The sequence below is a fragment of the Trachinotus anak genome, unplaced genomic scaffold (assembly GCF_046630095.1).
Source record: "Trachinotus anak isolate AG129_WGS33_773 ecotype Australia unplaced genomic scaffold, CSIRO_AGI_Tana_v1 ptg000032l, whole genome shotgun sequence".
Taxonomy (NCBI): domain Eukaryota; kingdom Metazoa; phylum Chordata; class Actinopteri; order Carangiformes; family Carangidae; genus Trachinotus; species Trachinotus anak.
The window spans coordinates 25,283,323-25,302,290 of record NW_027273883.1 but is presented as its reverse complement, the minus strand read 5'-3'; the positions used below and the strand labels follow the sequence as shown (position 1 = coordinate 25,302,290).

Genomic DNA, 18,968 nt, shown 5'->3' with positions numbered 1-18,968 from the left:
GAAATATTACACCTGTGACAGGAGGGTTGATGACTTGTCCCTCAGCAGATCGTCTGTGTTCGATCCCAGACACAGATGGACCACTGCGAGCACTGAAAGATTCATCATCAGAACTACCTCCCTCTAAACCCGGCCTGAAACTGGGACGATTACTCTCTCCAACCTGTATCAACATGTAGATACACACACATAACATAAATTGCATAAAGCTAAACTTTGTTGTACAGTACATTTAGGAAATAATGATAAAGTGACTAGATACTGGATTTTTGAGGCAAAATGCATATAATGCAATTATATCTGAGAGTTTTAAAACAAGACTTGGTCAAAATCTAGTATATGGCTGGACTGTGTGTGGTCAATGTGTGAAATTGAGGACGTTGTGATACTGCTGTACAAATAATAATAACGGTATTGATTTCTATGTCTGACCAATTGCCTGGAGGTGCTTGGCAGCAGCCGTGTCCTGACAGCACTGGTGTTCCTTCTGGCAGACTCCAACTCATCCTCAGTGTCCTCATCACTGGCAGGACAGGAGTCCATACCTGTAGCAGCCAGACGCACATCAGGCATCCTGAAATCCTCCTGGAGTAATGATACACAAGACATAGTAAAACATTACAAAAAATGACAAAGAAATATAACCTAAATTTGATTTTTTTTTAAATTAAAGGTTTAGGTGAGGTGCCTGCATAAAGCTCAAAGGATACTAAGACATTACCCACCAAAGCCAAAGCCCATTCACCCTGCTGCAATCTAGCAAAACTGCTTTTAGTTTTTGTGCTGCGCACACACACACACACACAACATTTACAACACAGACATTAAAACTTAACACAATTGTACCCATCAGTCAATTTAAACCCATCAGTCAGTTTAAAATCCATGATCACCAATGACTCCACTCTTGACTGTAACCGTTTTTGTTGTTATGTTTGTTTTCTCATTCGATATTTTTATGTGTACTTATTCTGTTTTTCCTCTGTATTCTTGACATCACTGAAAAGGAGTGCATGCCCTCATAATTCTTTGAGGTTTAAATACATTAAATGAACAAAGAGAGCAATACAGAAATACCCGCTGCCATACCACCAGACTTTGGAACAGTTTTTCTTCAGGCTGTGAGACTACTGAATTCATCCTTATGACTTATGAGTAAGTGTGCTCACCTGATCATACTTATCAAGGAACTGGTGTCTGTACTGTTCTGGAACTGCAGAGCATATGTTTGATAGGTCATCAGCAGAACCAGGAAGACCCTATGAACAAAAGATTCAAAGAAAATTGAAAAGTTACTTTAAATTAAACTTTTTGGTGGTGAAGTGTGAAGGCCATCTTCTGGTTTCTGTTGGCCCTTGGATAGACGCAGACTGCAGATGCAGACACAGACACAGACACGCATCTATTCATACACAATCATAGGTATAAGCACACGGATTCATTCCATGGAAGTGAAGAAGAAAAACTGAGGATGATCCCTGAAAGCAAGAAGTTATCAACAACATTACAAAGTAAAGAATTTGTGCCTCCCTCAACTGAGTTGCAAGAAACACAATTACAATCTCCCATTCTCTTGCTGAGTTACAGCTTTAAATAATAGCCACAAATGTTTTGCAGAAGATTGAAGTTGACCTTAGACAACTTTGTATATTAATGTCATCACTTCATCAATTAATCTTATCAGACGTTTGTGTTAAACTTTGTCATAATCAGTGAATTCTTAATTTAGGGCCAAAAATGTGTTTTGTGAGGTCACGGTGACCTCAACCTTTGACCACCAAATTCTAATCAACTCCTCCTTGAACGTTTGTGCCAGATGTATTGAAATTCCCTTAACGCATTCCTGAGATATCACATTCACAAGAATGGGACAGACATGAGGTCACAGTGAACCTGACGTTTGAGCACCAAAGTTTAATCAGTTCATCTTTGAGTGCAAGTGAATGTTTGTACTAATTTTGAAGGCAACTGGACTTGCTTGAGGGTCTTGAAGATGTTTCATCTCTCATCTGTTAGGTGGCGTTAAGTTGCTTTGGGAGTGATCCCACGATTGCATTACAAGTGGCTGATAGATGGTTTACATAGACCACCTCCTCTGTTTGGTCATTTCAGTTTAATGTAGATGGCTTAATTTTCTCCTCTTTCAAACCACTGGTCCTCTCTGGCCAAAATGTGTACAACGCTTTCCTCAAATGAGTGTCCCTTGTCCTTCAGATGTAGGTGGTCTACAGTGAGCTGGCCTGAGGAAGTGGCTCTCTTGTATTGTGCCATGCACTTGTGAAGTGGTTGTATAGTTTCCTCAAGGTCTCCCCAAAGGTCTGTGAATGTAAAGAATGAAAATGTTTATCGTTCTTTCCTTCTCTGTCTGTTCTGTGTTTTTGTGGTTCTGACAAAGGCCCATTTTGGGTAACTACACATTTTAAGTGCTTCCCTGATGTGTTTTTGTTCCTTCTCCTTCCCTTCTGTCCTTGTGAGCACGTTCTGATAACTCCAAGCTTGTGACCCAGTGGGTGGTGAGAATCAATGAATAAATATTGATCTCTGCGAGTCGGTTTTCTGTATCTGTCAATGTCGAGGCCTCTGTCATCTTCAGTGTGCATGGTACAGTCCACAAAGCCCAGACCATTTCCTCTAACATCCTCCAGAGAGGTGAAACAATGTCTTCAAGAACCACAAGTAAGTCCAGTTTCCTTGGAAAAACTCTAACAGATACCATGACCTGTATGACTGAGAATCTTCATACATATATCATAGTGATAATAGCAAGTAATAATAACAGTCTTACTGTTGAAGGAATCTCCTGGCCCTCTACTCTGCCTCGCTGCATTGCAGGAGGGACCAACTTATTGAAGTACAACTCCAGTTCATCATCGGGCAGGTTGTTCAAATCAGTGTCATCGTCTGAGAATCAAACACATGATTATAATATGACTCAAGCTTTGACGTGTTTATTTTCTGCAACTAAAATATCAAGGACTTATAAAATATGATGTATAAAGTCTATAAGGTAAAATAAGCATGTAATACTGTGCAGGGTTAGAAGTTCCAAAGAGAAAGACAAGTCATACCTGTGATATCACTGTTCATGCTGTCCACAGACATGAGCTTCTCATTTGCCAGAAAGCTCGAGTTACTGCCACTGAAATGGTCGCTGTCCATTCCCTCACTCTGCACACTGTCCTCCCTAGCTGGAGCTGGTAAGCCCTGAGCCTGCATGGACTGGCCAGGAAAAGACAGTACTTAATCACAGTTTTGCAGGAAATAGAGAGGATATATTTGCACAGAGATTGTCTGAAAATCCTAAACTGCAACCTATATTTGAAATAGAACTCATCTTGTTTTTCCTTCTAAGTATTTTGTAAGGTACTGGCTTAGAGAGGCTAATTTCTTTGTACTTCTTTAATGTCAATTAGATCCAAACAGGTGAACTGGAATTTAGCAAAATACCCAGTTTAACTAGTGAATTAAGGTTTAAGATTTTCTGATCTTGATGTAAAGATTAACTGAAGCTCCTGATCTGTATCTGCTTCTGCAGAATTTTTTAAAAGAAATTGACACAGATTGAGAGGGCATCACCAATAGGATGTCCTATGTACAGACCAGGTTATACATAGTACATACAATAACTGCAAAGGCTATTTCACAGATAAAAAAAAAAATAACTGCCAACTGGTAAAAGTGTGCAAAAGGGGCACCAAGATGGGTACCTTTGCATCTGTACTATCTTTATGTCCAAACTGGGGAAGCGTCAGAAGTCCTGTTGACAGATCTGTCAGAAGAGACAAATATTCAGTTATTATCAATCAAAAAAATATATCTTCATTCTGATAATGAGAAGTACTTATCTCTATATATCAAGTATTCCAGTCAAGAATGGGGTTACTGAGGCTCAACAGTATGGGGACTTTAAAGCCGGCAGGAACATGAGCTTTTACCTGTTCCAAGTTCTGTGGGCCAGCAATGGACTGAGCCCATGTGTGTGGGAGGCAGCCCCAGCATGGAGTTCTGGTTTCGAGATACACTTTCATCGAGATTAATCTTCACCAGCATGTCTGAAAGACGGTGGGCTGCAAGGAAGTCATCTGCTTTGTCCCTGTGATGAAGGTCACAAATGGTAAATGATTAAGAACGCATTAAAAAAAAAAAATACATTTGAAAACTATGGTGGAACAAGAAATTACTATGGTTTGACATTATGAATGTCCACAAAAATAATAGTCATTCCATCATACAACACCAATTATTCAATAAGAGGCTGTCATACTGTAGTTGAATTCCTCTTTGATGAATGCACATAACTGTGCTCAGTGAAACCATCTAACCTACATGGGTTGACTCACAAAAAGGTATCAAACGTCTGCATTACTTTAAATAATGAAAAAAATACTCCAAGTATGACAATTATGGAGGAAAATCAGCCAATAAAAAATAATTCTAGGAACTAGAACATAAGATAGAGAAAAGAGTTTTTTTCTACAAAAAAAAAAAAAAAAAAAAAAAAAAAAAAAAAATAGAAAAGACTTCACTGACAACATTGCAAACTATAATTCTGCAATGTGATCTAAATGCATGTATACACTTACAAGTCATCTTTAAAGCTGAGAGCAAATCTGGGTTGTTCTCCTATTGAAGACTGTGAGTTAGCCTGATACAGCGCTTTGCCCTCCAAATATGACACCTCACCAGGACCTTCTCTGTAAAGCAGGAGCACATAGCATTGTTTTTACACAACAGCAGCTTGTTAACATATTAAACAGCTCCACATCATGTTTAGTGCTCAAAAATTAAATTTAACTGCTGAATCCTGACTCAGTATGACCATCCTCAACATTGTTCCCATTTCTTTTATGGGAAATTTGAGAAACCAAAAATAGCTGCAATAACTTCCTATTAACAAAAATGTATCCACATGCAGCTCTACTTTATATTAGCCAGGACTGTTTCAATGTTAGAATGCATTACCATCCATTTCTTGAAAATCAACACCTCCTATTTCCAAAAGCACTTAAATGCTAAGTTAATGCAAATGGTACAAGCACAGATATCCCAAAACCAAAACTGGAATAATTTCAGTATCCGCTCTCACATTAGTCAAATAGTCAGTGTGATGCAACAAACAAGTCAGTCTGTCCAAAGCAGCAGCAAGTTCCCACCTGTTGTCAGGCCCAGGTCTAATTTTCGCCACTGTGGAAGCAGCCACTGGCAGTCCTGGGCCTGAACCCAATGTCACATTCCCCAGTGTGGCACGGTCACTGGTGCTGTCCACAGACTCACAGAGGAAACTGGGGATGGCTTCATCTTCCAACTTGTAAAAACTGTCTGCCATGTTTTTGAATAGAGCAGGTTGACAGCCAAATGTGGCTTGACTTCAGTTCAGGTGAAGCCCATCAGTAATGTCTAGGAAAAATAAATAGGAGATAAGGCAAGTTAGTGTTACGTTGAGAGCTTAAAACACGTCTAATAACTTATGCAAACTGTACAGTGCACAAGCACAGATGGGACAATCTGAGTTGTGTGTCTGTTTAGAAACGGTCAGTGCTTTAATACTACCTTGCAACTATGAGAACCAGTGATGAAGTTTTATGCAAGTTGGTTCGCGACTATACAGTTTGGCTTAACAACTTGGGGCAATTAGTTAACGTTAGTAATGCTAGGTTAGCTAACTTCTGACGCTAGCTAATTTACTTGCTAAAAACAAGTGGGTTTGTCAAACTCGCCAGCATGATCTAAATTTGAGTTACTCCACTGTCTTCGTTCACTAACTTGGAGGAGAGTGCTGACAGAAAAGTTAAGTTAACTACTTATCTAACCATGTTTGCTAAATTAACCCAGTTCTTTCCAGACTGGTCCATTTCTTCGAGAGAATTGAATCTTAACGTAAACGTTAGCGTTAGTTGGACTTCAACTCTCAGTCAATACTCCAGGAGCGGGCCCAGACAGCATTTTTTTAAATCCCACTCTAGTTTTATTTCTATAAACTGGTACAAACGAGTTGAAATACGTAGTTAAGTTGAAAAGTTACTTACCAAATACGTAGGTTTTCCAGTAACGCTTAAAATCAGGCATATGAAACAAGTCGTGCAACAGTTCGCCAAGACCAAGTAGCGCCCGGAAACTACAGGAAGCCCGCGACAGCGTCATGTCGAGAGGGCGGGACTTAATCAATAGAAACCGTTTTGATTGGCCAACAAAACCGAGAGGGACGACACTGTCAGTCCTGATTGGATGGTATCCTTGTCATTCTGTTAGACGCTGGACACTTGGGACACTTTGGATAACAGACTTGAATGAAAGAAGGAAGATGCCATTTTTCAGACTTGAGGCATAATGGCAATATAAATTGCTACAATAAAAAGGAAAAAAAAAGGAAAAAAATGTATAGAAATAAGCATAAGCTGACCCTTTGGTACTGTTGGTACAAACGGTCAAAAAGCAAAACAAATAAGAAATAAAAATAAAACAAAAAAATAAAAACTTACATGAAAAATCCTCAACATATATTGTCTTTATCTCAGTTCCAAACAATATAGGTAACATACATGATTAATGTTTGAAATGATTTTCTGTTCACATTCTGATCACATTTAACAATATAGTTGTAAAGTTATAATTTATTATATAATTTTTAAATCCACCATAAAATGACTTGGGTAGCATGAATGATTTGTGTTTATTATTTTGAACTGATATTGTCATTGATTTTCACTTTTATCTTAATATAATCAAATCCAGAAAGCAAATACAGGTGATAGGTGACAAAAGAGACATGAGAACCAAACTTAGATCGTTTTAGTCACTAACTATAAAATAATAATTAAAATAATTTGCAAACAAATAGAAAGACAAAACACTACCAAAGTGTAGACTGTTTTAGTCACAGCTGAAATACAGTACGCCTGAAAAACACATCTCTAACCCTAAACCATCTGTGTCTCACTATCTTCTAATATTAGCTCCAGGGCCTGTAATCTTTTGTTCATATTGCTTAGAGGATTGTCCGTGAAGTTACCTATGCACTGAGTGTAGTAATTTATGTTTTGTCCCTCTCTCCAATGTGCAGGTGTGAGAAAATGTTAAATACAGGTTTTCACACTACAGAGTAAAGAGAAAGCAGGAGCAGGAGGCTTCTTGTAACAATATAGCAGGTGAGTGAGTGAGTATCAGTGCGTTATGTGGATCAAATTCATTCGAACGTCATATGAAGTACATACTCTCATGTGTAGAGGTATTGCAGCATGTGTACTCAATTTTTTTTTTCGTTTACTAGTTTGTCACAGAAAATAAGCCAAGGCCATGGAGTTTCAGGTTGATGTGATGTAATATATCCTTGTATCATTTTTCTTTCCATAAAAACCCAAAGACTACATAATGCTTAAGCAAAACAGTTTTTCTCCCATACAGAAGGACATAAGGTGAAAGATGCCAGAACACTATGTAGGTCTGCCATGTGTTCTGCCAAGCAGCTGCAAGAATGCCTTGGTTAACACACAGCTGCCTGCTGAGAGAACTGCTAACCCATGCATTCCAGTTTTCAGCACATAGAGGCATGTGAGCCATGAAATGAAATATTATCCTCTCTGTCAAAATATATGACACACCATTTTTTTTTTTGAAGTAAAATGAAGAGAATTGCCTTTTGGTCAAGCGACCCTTACCTGATCACCGAGGGGAAATCGCTTGTATGTGCCTTAACAAGTCAAGTTCAGTCTGACAGTAACACAAAAACCATGGTTACTTGAAACTTCAGCTGGGCAAATGTTCATACTTGAAACACAGATTTGACAATCAGTATGTAGAGAATGATATCAGCTCATAATAACTACAATATTATTCAAAAAGTGTCAATAACCAATTTTTTTGTTTTACCAAAACACCATGGGATCAATTTCTAACAAAGAAAAATAAGGTGAAGAGTTTCACCTGCAAGTCAGTTGCTCATGAATGAATTATTAGTTTCCGTTTGTGCATGTGAAGGAAGAATTATCAAGAATAACATTCCTTTCATATCTTATGTTGTATATTCTGAGTTCTACCTTGTGCAATTTCCAACCTCCATGTGCACTGAGTGATAACAAACATCCCCTCTGCAGTTACTGATGGTCGAGTCTGTTGATCAGCGCCCCACTCAGCGACACTGACATTGTGTCATGACCACAAACACATGGGAATCATTGAATCACTAACATACAACACTAAATATTGGGAAAGTTGAGTTTATTACTCAGAGACTAGTATATACATCAGACTGTTAAAATGGTTATCAAAATGGCTGTCCTGGCCATATAATGCAAATATCACCAAATCTTCATGACGTCCAAAACTTTTATCTAATTTCTGAACAGAAGAACAAAACATTAGAAAACAGAAAAAAATGAAGCTCTTTATTAGAAATGAATGTAGTTTTATGGCTCATCCCCATCCCCCTGTTTATCTTAGCTAAAACACATTACTGTCCTTCAGCCTCTGGTAAGGGCAGCAGTGCTCTGGAGGAGAGTCTGTGGGGAAGAGCCTGCTGTTGAGGCTGAATGGGCTCAGCATCACAGTGCTCTATGAGGGAGGAGGGAGGCAGCAGGTGACCATACCTGGTCCCCGCTCTGGGAGGATCCAGAGGTGGAAAGAAATACCTGAGGCAACATAAAAATGGATGGAAACAAAGACGACAAAAACACATCGACAGGGATTGGACAGTGACAATGGAATACAGAGGGGAACACATAAAAGGAAGTAGAAATGGAAATTAAAGGAGAAAGGATGAATTTGTGCTCTAGAGGTTTATTTTTAAAGGGTGAACCACTGGCAAAATGCAACATGATGTAATCAAACCAAAGTGAAAGCCGTGAACATGCAGTTCTCGTGCCAAAATTAAGCCCTCAACCTGTTCTAACCCTATATTCAGCAGGGACATGACAGACACACATTTGAAATGCATTACCACAAGGGCAAATGGTAGCTGATGCAGAAGTGACATTAGTAATGTGCAGGGTGCGGGTATATCTTTGGAGAGGTCAGCTGCCGCAGGGGAGGGGCAAACGGAGCTCTCTTGCCAATCCTGCATGCAACAAGCAGTACAATATCACATTACTTCAACAAACCCCATGTCACACAGTTGTGTCAACCAGAAGATGGAATGCAAGAAACCATTTATGCACAGTAATTTTACAAACTGCATTATCAAAATCAAATTTGGTTGCCAAGTTAATTCTTCTATAACAAAGGATGTTATACAGCAGACAGATCTAATGTTACTCAGGTTAGAGGTGACTCAAGAGTTAAGTAAAAACAACAAGAATTGTAAATAAAGAGTTTGTTAAGCCAGAGGTAACTAGATCAAACACAAATACAGCCACATACAACTGTTAGCTCAAATGCAATTTGTTTACTGCTACCTTTAATCTCTAAATAGGACAAAATGACGCTGCATTATCATATTTGCAAATCTATCATCCAAGTATCAAAGCAAGCCTTTGTTACTTTGAGTCTAAGTCAGCAATGTCACTCAATAATGCAGTTTAGAGCATCCCTATCCATAATAATTCCCTTTACACAGAAGTTTCTCACCACAGTTGGCTAACATTAGCCACAGTAAACTATTGGTCACACCAGACCATCTAAGGCTATAGTAACAAAATCCCAGAGTGTACTGAACTGAGAAATTGTGCATTTTTATTGCTTATGAATTCATCATGTTATCTGTAAGGGGAAGAAGGCATTATCTTTCTTTCAAAATTGACACATTTGCACTTTAAAGCCGTCAATGTCGATGGCTGTATTTATGTTAACACCACATGTTTTTACTATTGTCTAATGTTATTATAGGTGGTTAATGAGCTTCATTCAAGCTGTCCTTCTGCTCAGCAAAGAGTTTGGCAATATTTGCTCAAAGATGAATTCAGAAAAATGAATACAGAGAATAAAATTAGGAGAAAGATTGTTCAGAAAATTAATAAAATTCTATTTAAATACTAATTTAATGGCAATAGTAATTATGTTGGAGACTGAATCAAATCAGATTTCTCAATATTTACAACATTCTGTTAACTAACTACACAGTGGTTTTGCCATACATCCTACAATAACTAATAGTCACAATAATACTCACATATCAAATTTATATAAACAGTTTTATTTTACTTTTTATACCAAGAAAATGGTTAGCCAATGCAAACTGAAACATAAAACCACTCACGTAACATGCATCAGTACAAATCAAGAGGAAATTCCTGAAAAAAAAAAAAAAAAAAAAAACACACCACAACACACTGGGCTCCACAGACCTGATGCCCACAACTTGTATGCTGGAAGCCAAGCTCTTTGCATGAGTGCAGCATTGGGTCAGTGTAGGCCCAGGATTTTGTCAGTGAGCAGCTGCAGTCTCAGTCAGTGTGAGGCATAATCAGTTGTCAGTTCTGACTGGCTTGGCTTGGGTTGGGCTGGGTGAGTGGCATCAGATGCACCACACCACCTACCTTCCTGCAGACATCCCGTTCAGTGCATTCTGGGAGGTCTGAACAGAGGAGCCCACCACGGTGCTCATGGCTGTGGGTTGACCAGATGAGCTGGTGAGTGGGCTGCCGTCTCCCTTCAGGATGCCTGTGCACTTCCAGTTGTCCATGTAATTAGCTGCAGAGAGACACAAGAGGTAAAGTCAGAGCTCATGCTGCCTTTAACACGCCATTTCTCTTGGACCCAAACAAAGGGGATGAACCAACTGGGACAATTTGAGTTGGGCTGATTAGCAGCTTAACTTCCCACTGTCACAAATCAGTTATAGCAATGTTAATAATGTATATCATTCCTTACTGACTTCATTTGTACATAAATACATCCATACGCAGATGCTTTAAGATTGCGTTGTGGATAGCAGTCTTGGTACTTGTTAGTACTATTCTGTTTTTGTTTATTTCAGTTCTCAGCTCTCACTTTGTATTTTCTGAAACTGAAAGCTTTACTGAGACTTTAGCTGGAGGGGCAGCAGCTCTCTATGGGACATAGAGGACACCAGCAAATGGGATTTTAACCTTCACCCTAAAATTTAATGATTTACATTATGGGGACCTGCTTCAGGCTACAGAGGAGAAAATGAAATTGGGTGAAGTGAAACATATTAGTCAAGTTCACAACAACTACTCTTATTCATGTATGTACAATAAAACCTTTACAAGTAAAAAAAACCAATGATGTAATAAATGTAATTTGTGAAAATATCCTTTAAACAATCAGAAACTTGCAGAAAAGCGATATTTTCAGCTTTGCCCACAGTCTCCCATTCACCACTGATATGTGTTAACCATAGGGAGCTAGTTAGGCTAATAGCAAATTGCTATGAACAAGCTAAAACAAAAGCTGACAGCATGTAGCCTAACTGTTGAGCCAAATTTGTCACACATCTTAAAAATTGATTAAGTTAGTCTTTCCACTTGAGATGGAAGCCCATGCTCACAAACCAGCCCCTCCTCCCTCTGCCAGCAGTACCTGTTAATCCACACCAACAGTAAGAGGCCCTGTTCAGACGTGGTGTCACCATGCGTCTTCAGTGAGCCCATCACATGAATATTTACAACCTACTGCACCCCTGCAATACTCTCCCCACAGACTCCCAGCTGCGTTCAGGATCTGTGAAGAGGAGGTCTGTTAAAGATCCGCAGGTCCAGACTGCACGTCACCTTCCTGTCTCAAAGCCTGTGCTGACCAAGCGGCAATCTCCAGGGCTGAAAGATGAAGCCAAAAACGGCAGTTCCTCAAATGCCCACTTGAGACTGGCTCCAAAAGCGAGTCAATCTCTACAGACTCTCATGTTAAAATGTTGAACTTTACAGCAGAATTAAACATATTCACAGCCTGATACAAAAAAGGGTTCTGGTCTCTATAGCTAATTTTCTCCTTCATGACAACTATATGTGGGTGAATTTTTTATAACTCACTTGTTTAAGTTTCACTCAGGCTTAAAGTCATGTATGATTAAGGGTGTGCTGCTTTGAGTGGCAGGTGGGTGAGCAGAAATCTCAGCTCCACCAACACCCAACCTCACTGTCCATATTTTGATTAACCAGAGGTTAGGTGCAGTCAGGCACTGCCAAGATGGCGACGGCAGAGCAGCCCACTCTGAGCTTCAAAACTGCTCTTCGGAATCTTATGTGTGACGTCATCGAGGCCACATCTACCTTTATGTACAGTCTATGGTGCTGACCAGCTGGTTTTCACACAGATACTCAGCAGACCTGAGGGGCTGTGTGAAGTTCTCTCCTTCTTCTAACGCTCCACAATCCTCACAAGACCCAGTGACGACCAGCCTATCACCCTCAGGTCTGTGTTCATTTAGTCCCTTGAGGGACTGGTGTGGGCCATCTTAGGGATGCAGAGGCCCCTTGGTGGACCCCCCTGCAGTTTGACTAACGAGCAAACAGGTCATTGGATGATGCAGACAGACCCATCTGTTAAACTGCTGAATTCACAGACAACACTATGACCACTAGTCTCATCCGAGATGGCAAAAAGGCATGTGTACAGATGGGAGGTTGGACAGCCGGTGCTCCGGTGCATCACAACAAGCTGCAGTTGAATATTCTCAAAACTGTGGCTAGGACAGGTAACTTCAGAGGGGAACCCCCGCCATGTATTTGTTCAAGCTTGAGTGGCAGTCTGCATGTTTGTATATTCTATTCTTATTTACAATTTACACAGTTTGACTTGTGTATAGAGATTGTGTGTTGCTGTTCATTGTGGATTGTTATATAATATTTATAGGCATCTATTTTTTCACCTACTTGAATGCACATAATAATAAAATGTTTTTGTTGACTTCCCCTGTTCAGCTTTGCTGTCCTTGTTTTTAGGTCTTTATCTTCCTACCAAACCTCTGAAACCTGTTGTTGGCACTTTGTCTAAGTAAATAAAAGTGCTTGTATGTGTACACATAGTTGGTCAATAAGGCCGATTATGATGCACAGTGCAAATGTATGTATGTACATACATATTTATAGAAGGAATGCTGCAGATTCCTTCTTTTAATATGAGCTATTCATTAAATGCAGATACAGAATACTGGAGACAGCAGGCTGGGCACAGTAATTAAAATGAGTATAGTACAGTCACAAAGTATCTACACTGTTAATGAATGACCTGCAAATGCACTTTAAATATGTTTTTAAAAGAGAAAAATGTCAGAAACACCAACTCTTAATAATGCTGTACACCTGTCTGCTGAAGACATCCAATCTGCATGTGAGGCATTTAGGGGATATCTGTAAACTGTAGCATAAAAACAGTTACACTTTCCCCCTCTAAACTGCACAAGTCTCTGCATGCACTTCGGTCAAATGCTGCCCCACGCACCACCACAAGTAAATTCTGAAGACCTGAGGCCTGTGCTACAAAGCAAGTTCAACATACCCAGGCTAACTTTTCCTCTTCTGGCTTAACTTAACCTAACACTGGCCGTCCAGGATCACCTGTACAATCAAGTTGATTTTCAACTGGATCAGTTAACTCTGGGTTTTCAGCTATGAGCCTGCCCATGTGAAAGAGGCAGAGTTTTAATTCTTATCAACATTGCCAGAACTATAAATATAGTACTTAATATGAGAAGAAACACTGATACCTGTGGGTAAATTTGGTTATTGTGACATCAAAAAGTGATATTCAACAAGGTGAAATGTAAACAATAGGATCACATGACTAGAACAAAAAAAGAAACACTAGAAATAATTTTCTAAATGAAGCTATAATAGTTATTATGTGGTTATTTATTGTGTTAAAGTCTCTCCCTGTTTATTAGAAGCTCTGTTTTAAAACCAGTGGACACATGGAAAGCCTGATTGGTCAGTAGTTGGGCTGTTGGCAGGTTTTGATCTGATCCTCTGACGTAAACCTGCTCCAGAGCAGGTTAGGAGTTGAGCATAAGTTACCATGGTGATTTACCCTGGTAAGTAGTGAACCACTGTCGTAGGACTGAAAACCCAGAGTTAAACCTGAATGTACCTTGTTAATCACAGATGTTGTTTTGTGGTACAGAACTCTGGTTTGTAAAAAAAAAATAATGGTTCAGTTATTTCGAGATGGTCTGGATTTTAAAGATCAGATGAGCAGTTTACATTTTTATTGTTATTTGCACAGCTGTATGTTTTGTTAAGGAGGAGAGGAAAACCTGTAATTGGCCCTGTTCAGACCTGTCTCAGGTGTTCAGACCTGTCTCAGGTGATCTGATCACAAGCGGACAGCTCTAAGTACAGGTACAGGTGTGTGGTGTATTTGAGATCCGATCACTCAGACCACTTTCGGAGGTGGTCTGGGCCACATGTAGCCACATTCTTTTAGAAGCATGAACACAAAAGCATCCTGAGTCACACTGAACGACCACCTCCTCTACTGACATCCTCACACAGTCTAATTAGTCCCAACAAAGTTTCATAATGACCCAAAAATATTTTACTTTTCAAATGGATAAAACCTTATTTGACTGTAGAGCTGCACTGACATTCTCTCTCACACACATACAGTCTGTTATTGCTGTTTGTAAGCCCTTAAGGCACATTTTTAGAGCGATAAGCCTATTTTAATTTAATACAGGCCATTTATTCTATATAATTAGTTTTCTTCTTATTTCCATGTTTTGTCGGTGTAGATTTTCAAACAGGGAAGGAAATCCTGCCTTTGCATTTTATTGTAACCACTCCGTTTAACTAAAAGTTCTTGTGACATCTTAACGTGGCTTTGACTTAAACCTGAACGTCAGCCCTCTTCATAGAAAATAGAGATCAATATAATTTCCATTCAGTCGGAAAATATCAAGATGCGATTTCTGGTCCATATCACCCAGCCCAGGTTTGGCACACTAAGATGAAAGGAAGACAAATGAGCACTCATCAACAGTAGCTAACAAAGCATCCCACCTTTCCAGAGGCGCACACAGCCATCATCCCCAGAGGAAGCCAGCAGGGTGCTGGTGATGTTCCAGCTCACACGCCACACCTGGGAGTTATGGTTGTCAAACTGAGCCATGATCTGCACCTCAAACTTGGTGGGTCCTGTAGAAGTGCTCTCCTTCCTGACAGATGGATCCAAGATACAGACAATCAGTCTTCACTGTGTTAGATTTTCATTCTGTCATTTTTGACGGCATGTATGAATTCACTGACATGTAAAATTCAGGATTTCAGTGATTTCACTCATCACTGTGTATGAGTCCTTCATATGACAACTTTGACAATCAACAGGAAAAAAAGGCCTGAATCGCTCACCTCATAGGAACAAGCTTAAAGATTCGGACATCTTTTGTTGCAATGGCAAGGACGTGGAAAGATCTCCCCAGGTTGGGAGCAAATGCAATGTCATGAACTGCATCAGTAACGGTCATCAGCGTCTCTGCTTTAGCATATTTCCTTTTGGACATTGGTAAAAATTAAAATATTAAAAAATTAAACTATTATCAAAAAACTTACAAAAATATTTTTGTTTTCTTGTTTATAATGGTACATTTAAGAGTGGCACACAACACTACAGGAATACCTACCTTGTATTTTCATTGTACTCATAGATCTGAACTTTGCCACCATATGTTACGTTGTTGTCGTCACTCCCCACTGCAAACATTGGTGGGTGGGCACGAGAGCTGGGTGGTTGGGAGAAAAAAAAATGTACACGTTATTAAACTCCATTATCATTCTACAGGCTGCTGAGAGGTTGTAGTTGATCGGTTTAAAGTTAAGCAGCAGAAAACCTTGCATTAAAAAAGGTTAAGGTACAAAATGTTTAATTCAATGTTGTTCTACCAGAACGTTTGGAACTGCATTAAGTATGCAGTCAGAGTACAGGTGTAACATTATAGTGACTGTGAGTCCATTCTAGTGAACAATGGGTTTTATACCAATATAATAATTTACTGTATTTTCACTAACAAGAAGGTAAGTAGATACTAAACCATTTCTTTTCTCTCTTAATTTAAATACATAAGTAAATTCAATTTTACTCCCAAGGGCTAACATTTATAGCAAAGTATGATTCAATATAGCCAGTATTATAAACTCACTGTCACAGCATTTTGATACAAAGTGAACCTGTCTTCTAACCTGGAGGGATTCCAAGAGATGCAGCTGCAGCTGAGCTTGCAGGAGATCTCATGCTGCAGGGACCATTGACTCAGGTTCATCACATCAGGAGCCTCGTAAATCCTCACCACTCCATCCGCAGAACAGGTGGTCAACATCAGGCCCATGTGTTTAGGCGCAAACTTCACATCTGTCACTGAAGTTCTACTGTCCACTAATGTGGTTCTCTTTATCTAAAACACAACAATGTAAAATACTTGGGTCAGATCTGGCAGCAAACAGAAAGGTATGGCAAAATGACCAGCAGCGCTGACTTAACAGAGCAACTACAGCAGAACAGAATCAGCGTTTCACAGTAGTGGGGTTCACTGTCAGCTTACTGAGCACCATCACTCAGAAAGCTGCAGGAGCTACTGAACTCAGGAGTTGTGATTTAGATACACTGCCTCTCGTCTGAACTGCCAGTTTAGAAAGGCGCGAACAGCTGCACTAACCCAGTGGCTCAGGCCTCTCTGTTTGTCATTGGACTCCCCTACAATCTCTTCCCAGACAGCAGCTGTCCTGTCAAAAGAGCAGGAAGCTAGAACCTGGCCGAACTCTGGATGAGCCCAGGTCACTCTCCACACTGATCCGCTGTGTGTCTGTGGAGAAGAGAGAGGAGCTTCTGTCAAATCAAAGAACGCCCGAATTTTCAAGACATCTGATTCCTAATCAAGCCGCCGTAGCTGGTTTACCTTCCAACTGGCTGTGCAGTGCCACTCTCCGTTTTCACTTTTGTCCCAAACCTGAGGAGAATGAGATAACAATTTTAAGAAATATTGCATTATACTATGTGTGTCCACTTCAGACTAGTAACCTTTGACGCTCTGTTACATACCTGAATGTGGTACAGTCTTCCCTTCACCACCACTACCACTTCACTTCACTACTTCACTGACCACTAACTTGTGATTACACCTTCCAAGTCACAGATGTACTACACAAGCAGGAATCGTATTGTATTTTGTTGCAATGTGCTGTGTACTCTGTAGTGTTTACATTGAAACTGCTGTGCAACTTCCTTACAGCCACCCCTGGCTGTATGCTATATGCACAATGGCTAGCGACAAGGCTAAATACAACAGAGCAAAGCTGCCTTTCAGAGTCAAAATTAACAGCACGTTTAACAGATAACTTCACGTTACTTCTGTCAACAAGCGGTGTGAGAGTCAGTCAATCTAATAATGTGCTGGGTGTTGATGATGTGGGTAATGTTAACAAGCTAGCTGTGACAGCTACGGCTAACATTAGCAGACCGGTGTGTGCTTCGCCTAACATACCTTGACACTTTGGTCACTGGAGCAAGTTGCCATTCTCCGGCCGTGAAAATCATACGACACATCGTGAATCAGATCTTTGTGATCTGCAGCGATACTACGCGCTACAAACATGATGCCAGGCCTGTCATGTGTCCTCTTGAGTGTGTGTGTTTGGCGGGTCCTCGTCGCGTATGAGCAGCAGCGAGCTGTCGATCTTCTTCGGTTGAAACTTGCGACAGACGAGGCGCAGCGAAGGCCTACAGCTGCCGTCCACAGGGCGGCGGCGGTACTGCGGCGCTAACGTCAGACCACCACCAGTGCACAGACACCGACTCAGCCAAGTCCCCACCCTGTCGTGATCTAGTATTTGACATCTGTTTCAGTGTTAGCTGGAATGGAAAATAAAACGTGCCTTCCTCCTGTTCTTTTTGCCATCATTTTGTTAGTCCTTGTTGTATACAGCTCTTACACTCGACCCTTCCATACAATACTCACAGATCTAATCCCTTCCCCTGGACTCTTCTCTTACGTGCAATGGGATCAAGAACAATCCAGCAGTGTTCCCCAACGTAGTCAAGGTTTCAACTATTACATCTGCTCTGGTGCCACTTTTTCCCACTCTTCAGTGGGAAACCATATAATTATATGTTTCCTGGTCTAACTCCCTCCACTCACCCAAGTATCCACAAGGTTGGCACAAGCTCCACAGTGAAGACTGACACATGATTTGATATTTACTTTCACTATTATATCTGGAGATGTGGAATGTTTATTCCTATTGCAGTACGTCATTGCTCTGATTCTTGGAGTCATCAGTGTAAATCTGTTTCAAATCTGCAAATTTTCTTTAAGAAGGACGTGTGTGATCCTGTGACTTTAGTTAAAAGTCACAGGATCACACACGTCCTTCTTCTCTAATTAGGTCTAATCTGGAAAAACCACATCTTGGACGTCTATGGACATCGACACATCTTTTACTACCACTTCCTGTGGTAGTAAATGTATTTAACTCCCCCTCCTTACTTTTCCACCCCTTCCCTGAAACTTTAGTGCTCCCCCACCAAGCATTAGGAAAGGGTTAACTGGTATTTCACCCAGTTCAATTATAAGAGCATTAATAAGTGTTGTTCTAAAACCTCCACCACATATTGTAAGTGCTTTAGCCTGTACTACATCCAGCTTCTTTGGAACAGAGGAAGCTGCTGTCCAGTATGATAACTGTCCACTCCAAAGTCAGTTCCTACCAGACCTCATAGGACATGAATGATTTTCTGCAGCTGTCTTCTCTACATGCACCGTCCATGTTATTCTCTCCTCAAACCAGGAATTTGACTTTTCCACAGAAATTTCTAAACCCCTATTCCTCTGCTCATGTCACTATTTTATCCAATGGTTGTTGCTAATGAATAAAACTGGGCTGATTATACTTCCCTCAGGGGGGTCCCATCAACCACACATGATATAGCCCCATCTAGGGCTAAAATATCCCTGTTTCTCCAGTATATGTACTAGTCTCCATGCATTCCATTATTTTACATAATACAGCTGTAAGTTAAACTGGGCAATAAGAGCCAGATTCATTTGCTATTTACTAGGTTTTTATAAAGGGACAGCAATCAAGTGTTTC

The 18,968-nt window shown here is 40.1% G+C and overlaps 2 protein-coding genes across 13 annotated transcripts in view; both read right to left on the bottom strand.

Moving 5' to 3' along the window:
* Positions 1-6,165, bottom strand: part of cep192 (centrosomal protein 192) — a 31,412-nt gene extending 25,247 nt beyond the window's left edge. For all 11 annotated transcript variants that reach the window (XR_011686608.1, XR_011686605.1, XR_011686606.1 and 8 more), the window contains exons 1-10: positions 6,027-6,165; positions 5,154-5,397; positions 4,584-4,694; positions 3,936-4,093; positions 3,708-3,769; positions 3,069-3,219; positions 2,786-2,901; positions 1,170-1,259; positions 433-585; positions 13-163 (exon numbers count right to left, since the gene is read on the bottom strand). Coding sequence is in view for 7 of the 11 variants with exons in the window: in XM_071468370.1 (XP_071324471.1) it covers positions 13-163; positions 433-585; positions 1,170-1,259; positions 2,786-2,901; positions 3,069-3,219; positions 3,708-3,769; positions 3,936-4,093; positions 4,584-4,694; positions 5,154-5,326 (1,165 nt within the window). In the remaining 4 variants the exon portion in view is untranslated. The remainder of the gene's footprint in view (positions 1-12; positions 164-432; positions 586-1,169; positions 1,260-2,785; positions 2,902-3,068; positions 3,220-3,707; positions 3,770-3,935; positions 4,094-4,583; positions 4,695-5,153; positions 5,398-6,026) is intronic.
* Positions 6,166-8,197: 2,032 nt separating this feature from the next.
* On the bottom strand, positions 8,198-17,576 carry seh1l (SEH1-like (S. cerevisiae)). Of its 2 annotated transcripts, none has more exons than XM_071468377.1 (9): positions 17,363-17,576; positions 16,778-16,828; positions 16,538-16,684; positions 16,065-16,276; positions 15,509-15,607; positions 15,237-15,377; positions 14,889-15,043; positions 10,467-10,620; positions 8,198-8,624 (listed from the first exon to the last, which is right to left on the bottom strand). In XM_071468377.1, exons 1-9 carry the CDS (start codon positions 17,471-17,473, stop codon positions 8,447-8,449), a joined length of 1,248 nt encoding a protein of 415 aa, XP_071324478.1. In that variant the 5' UTR covers positions 17,474-17,576; the 3' UTR covers positions 8,198-8,446. The 2 variants fall into 2 exon arrangements, with proteins under 2 accessions (XP_071324478.1, XP_071324479.1); XM_071468378.1 differs by having other exon boundaries at positions 8,198-9,049; positions 17,363-17,574.
* Positions 17,577-18,968: the final 1,392 nt, after the last annotated feature.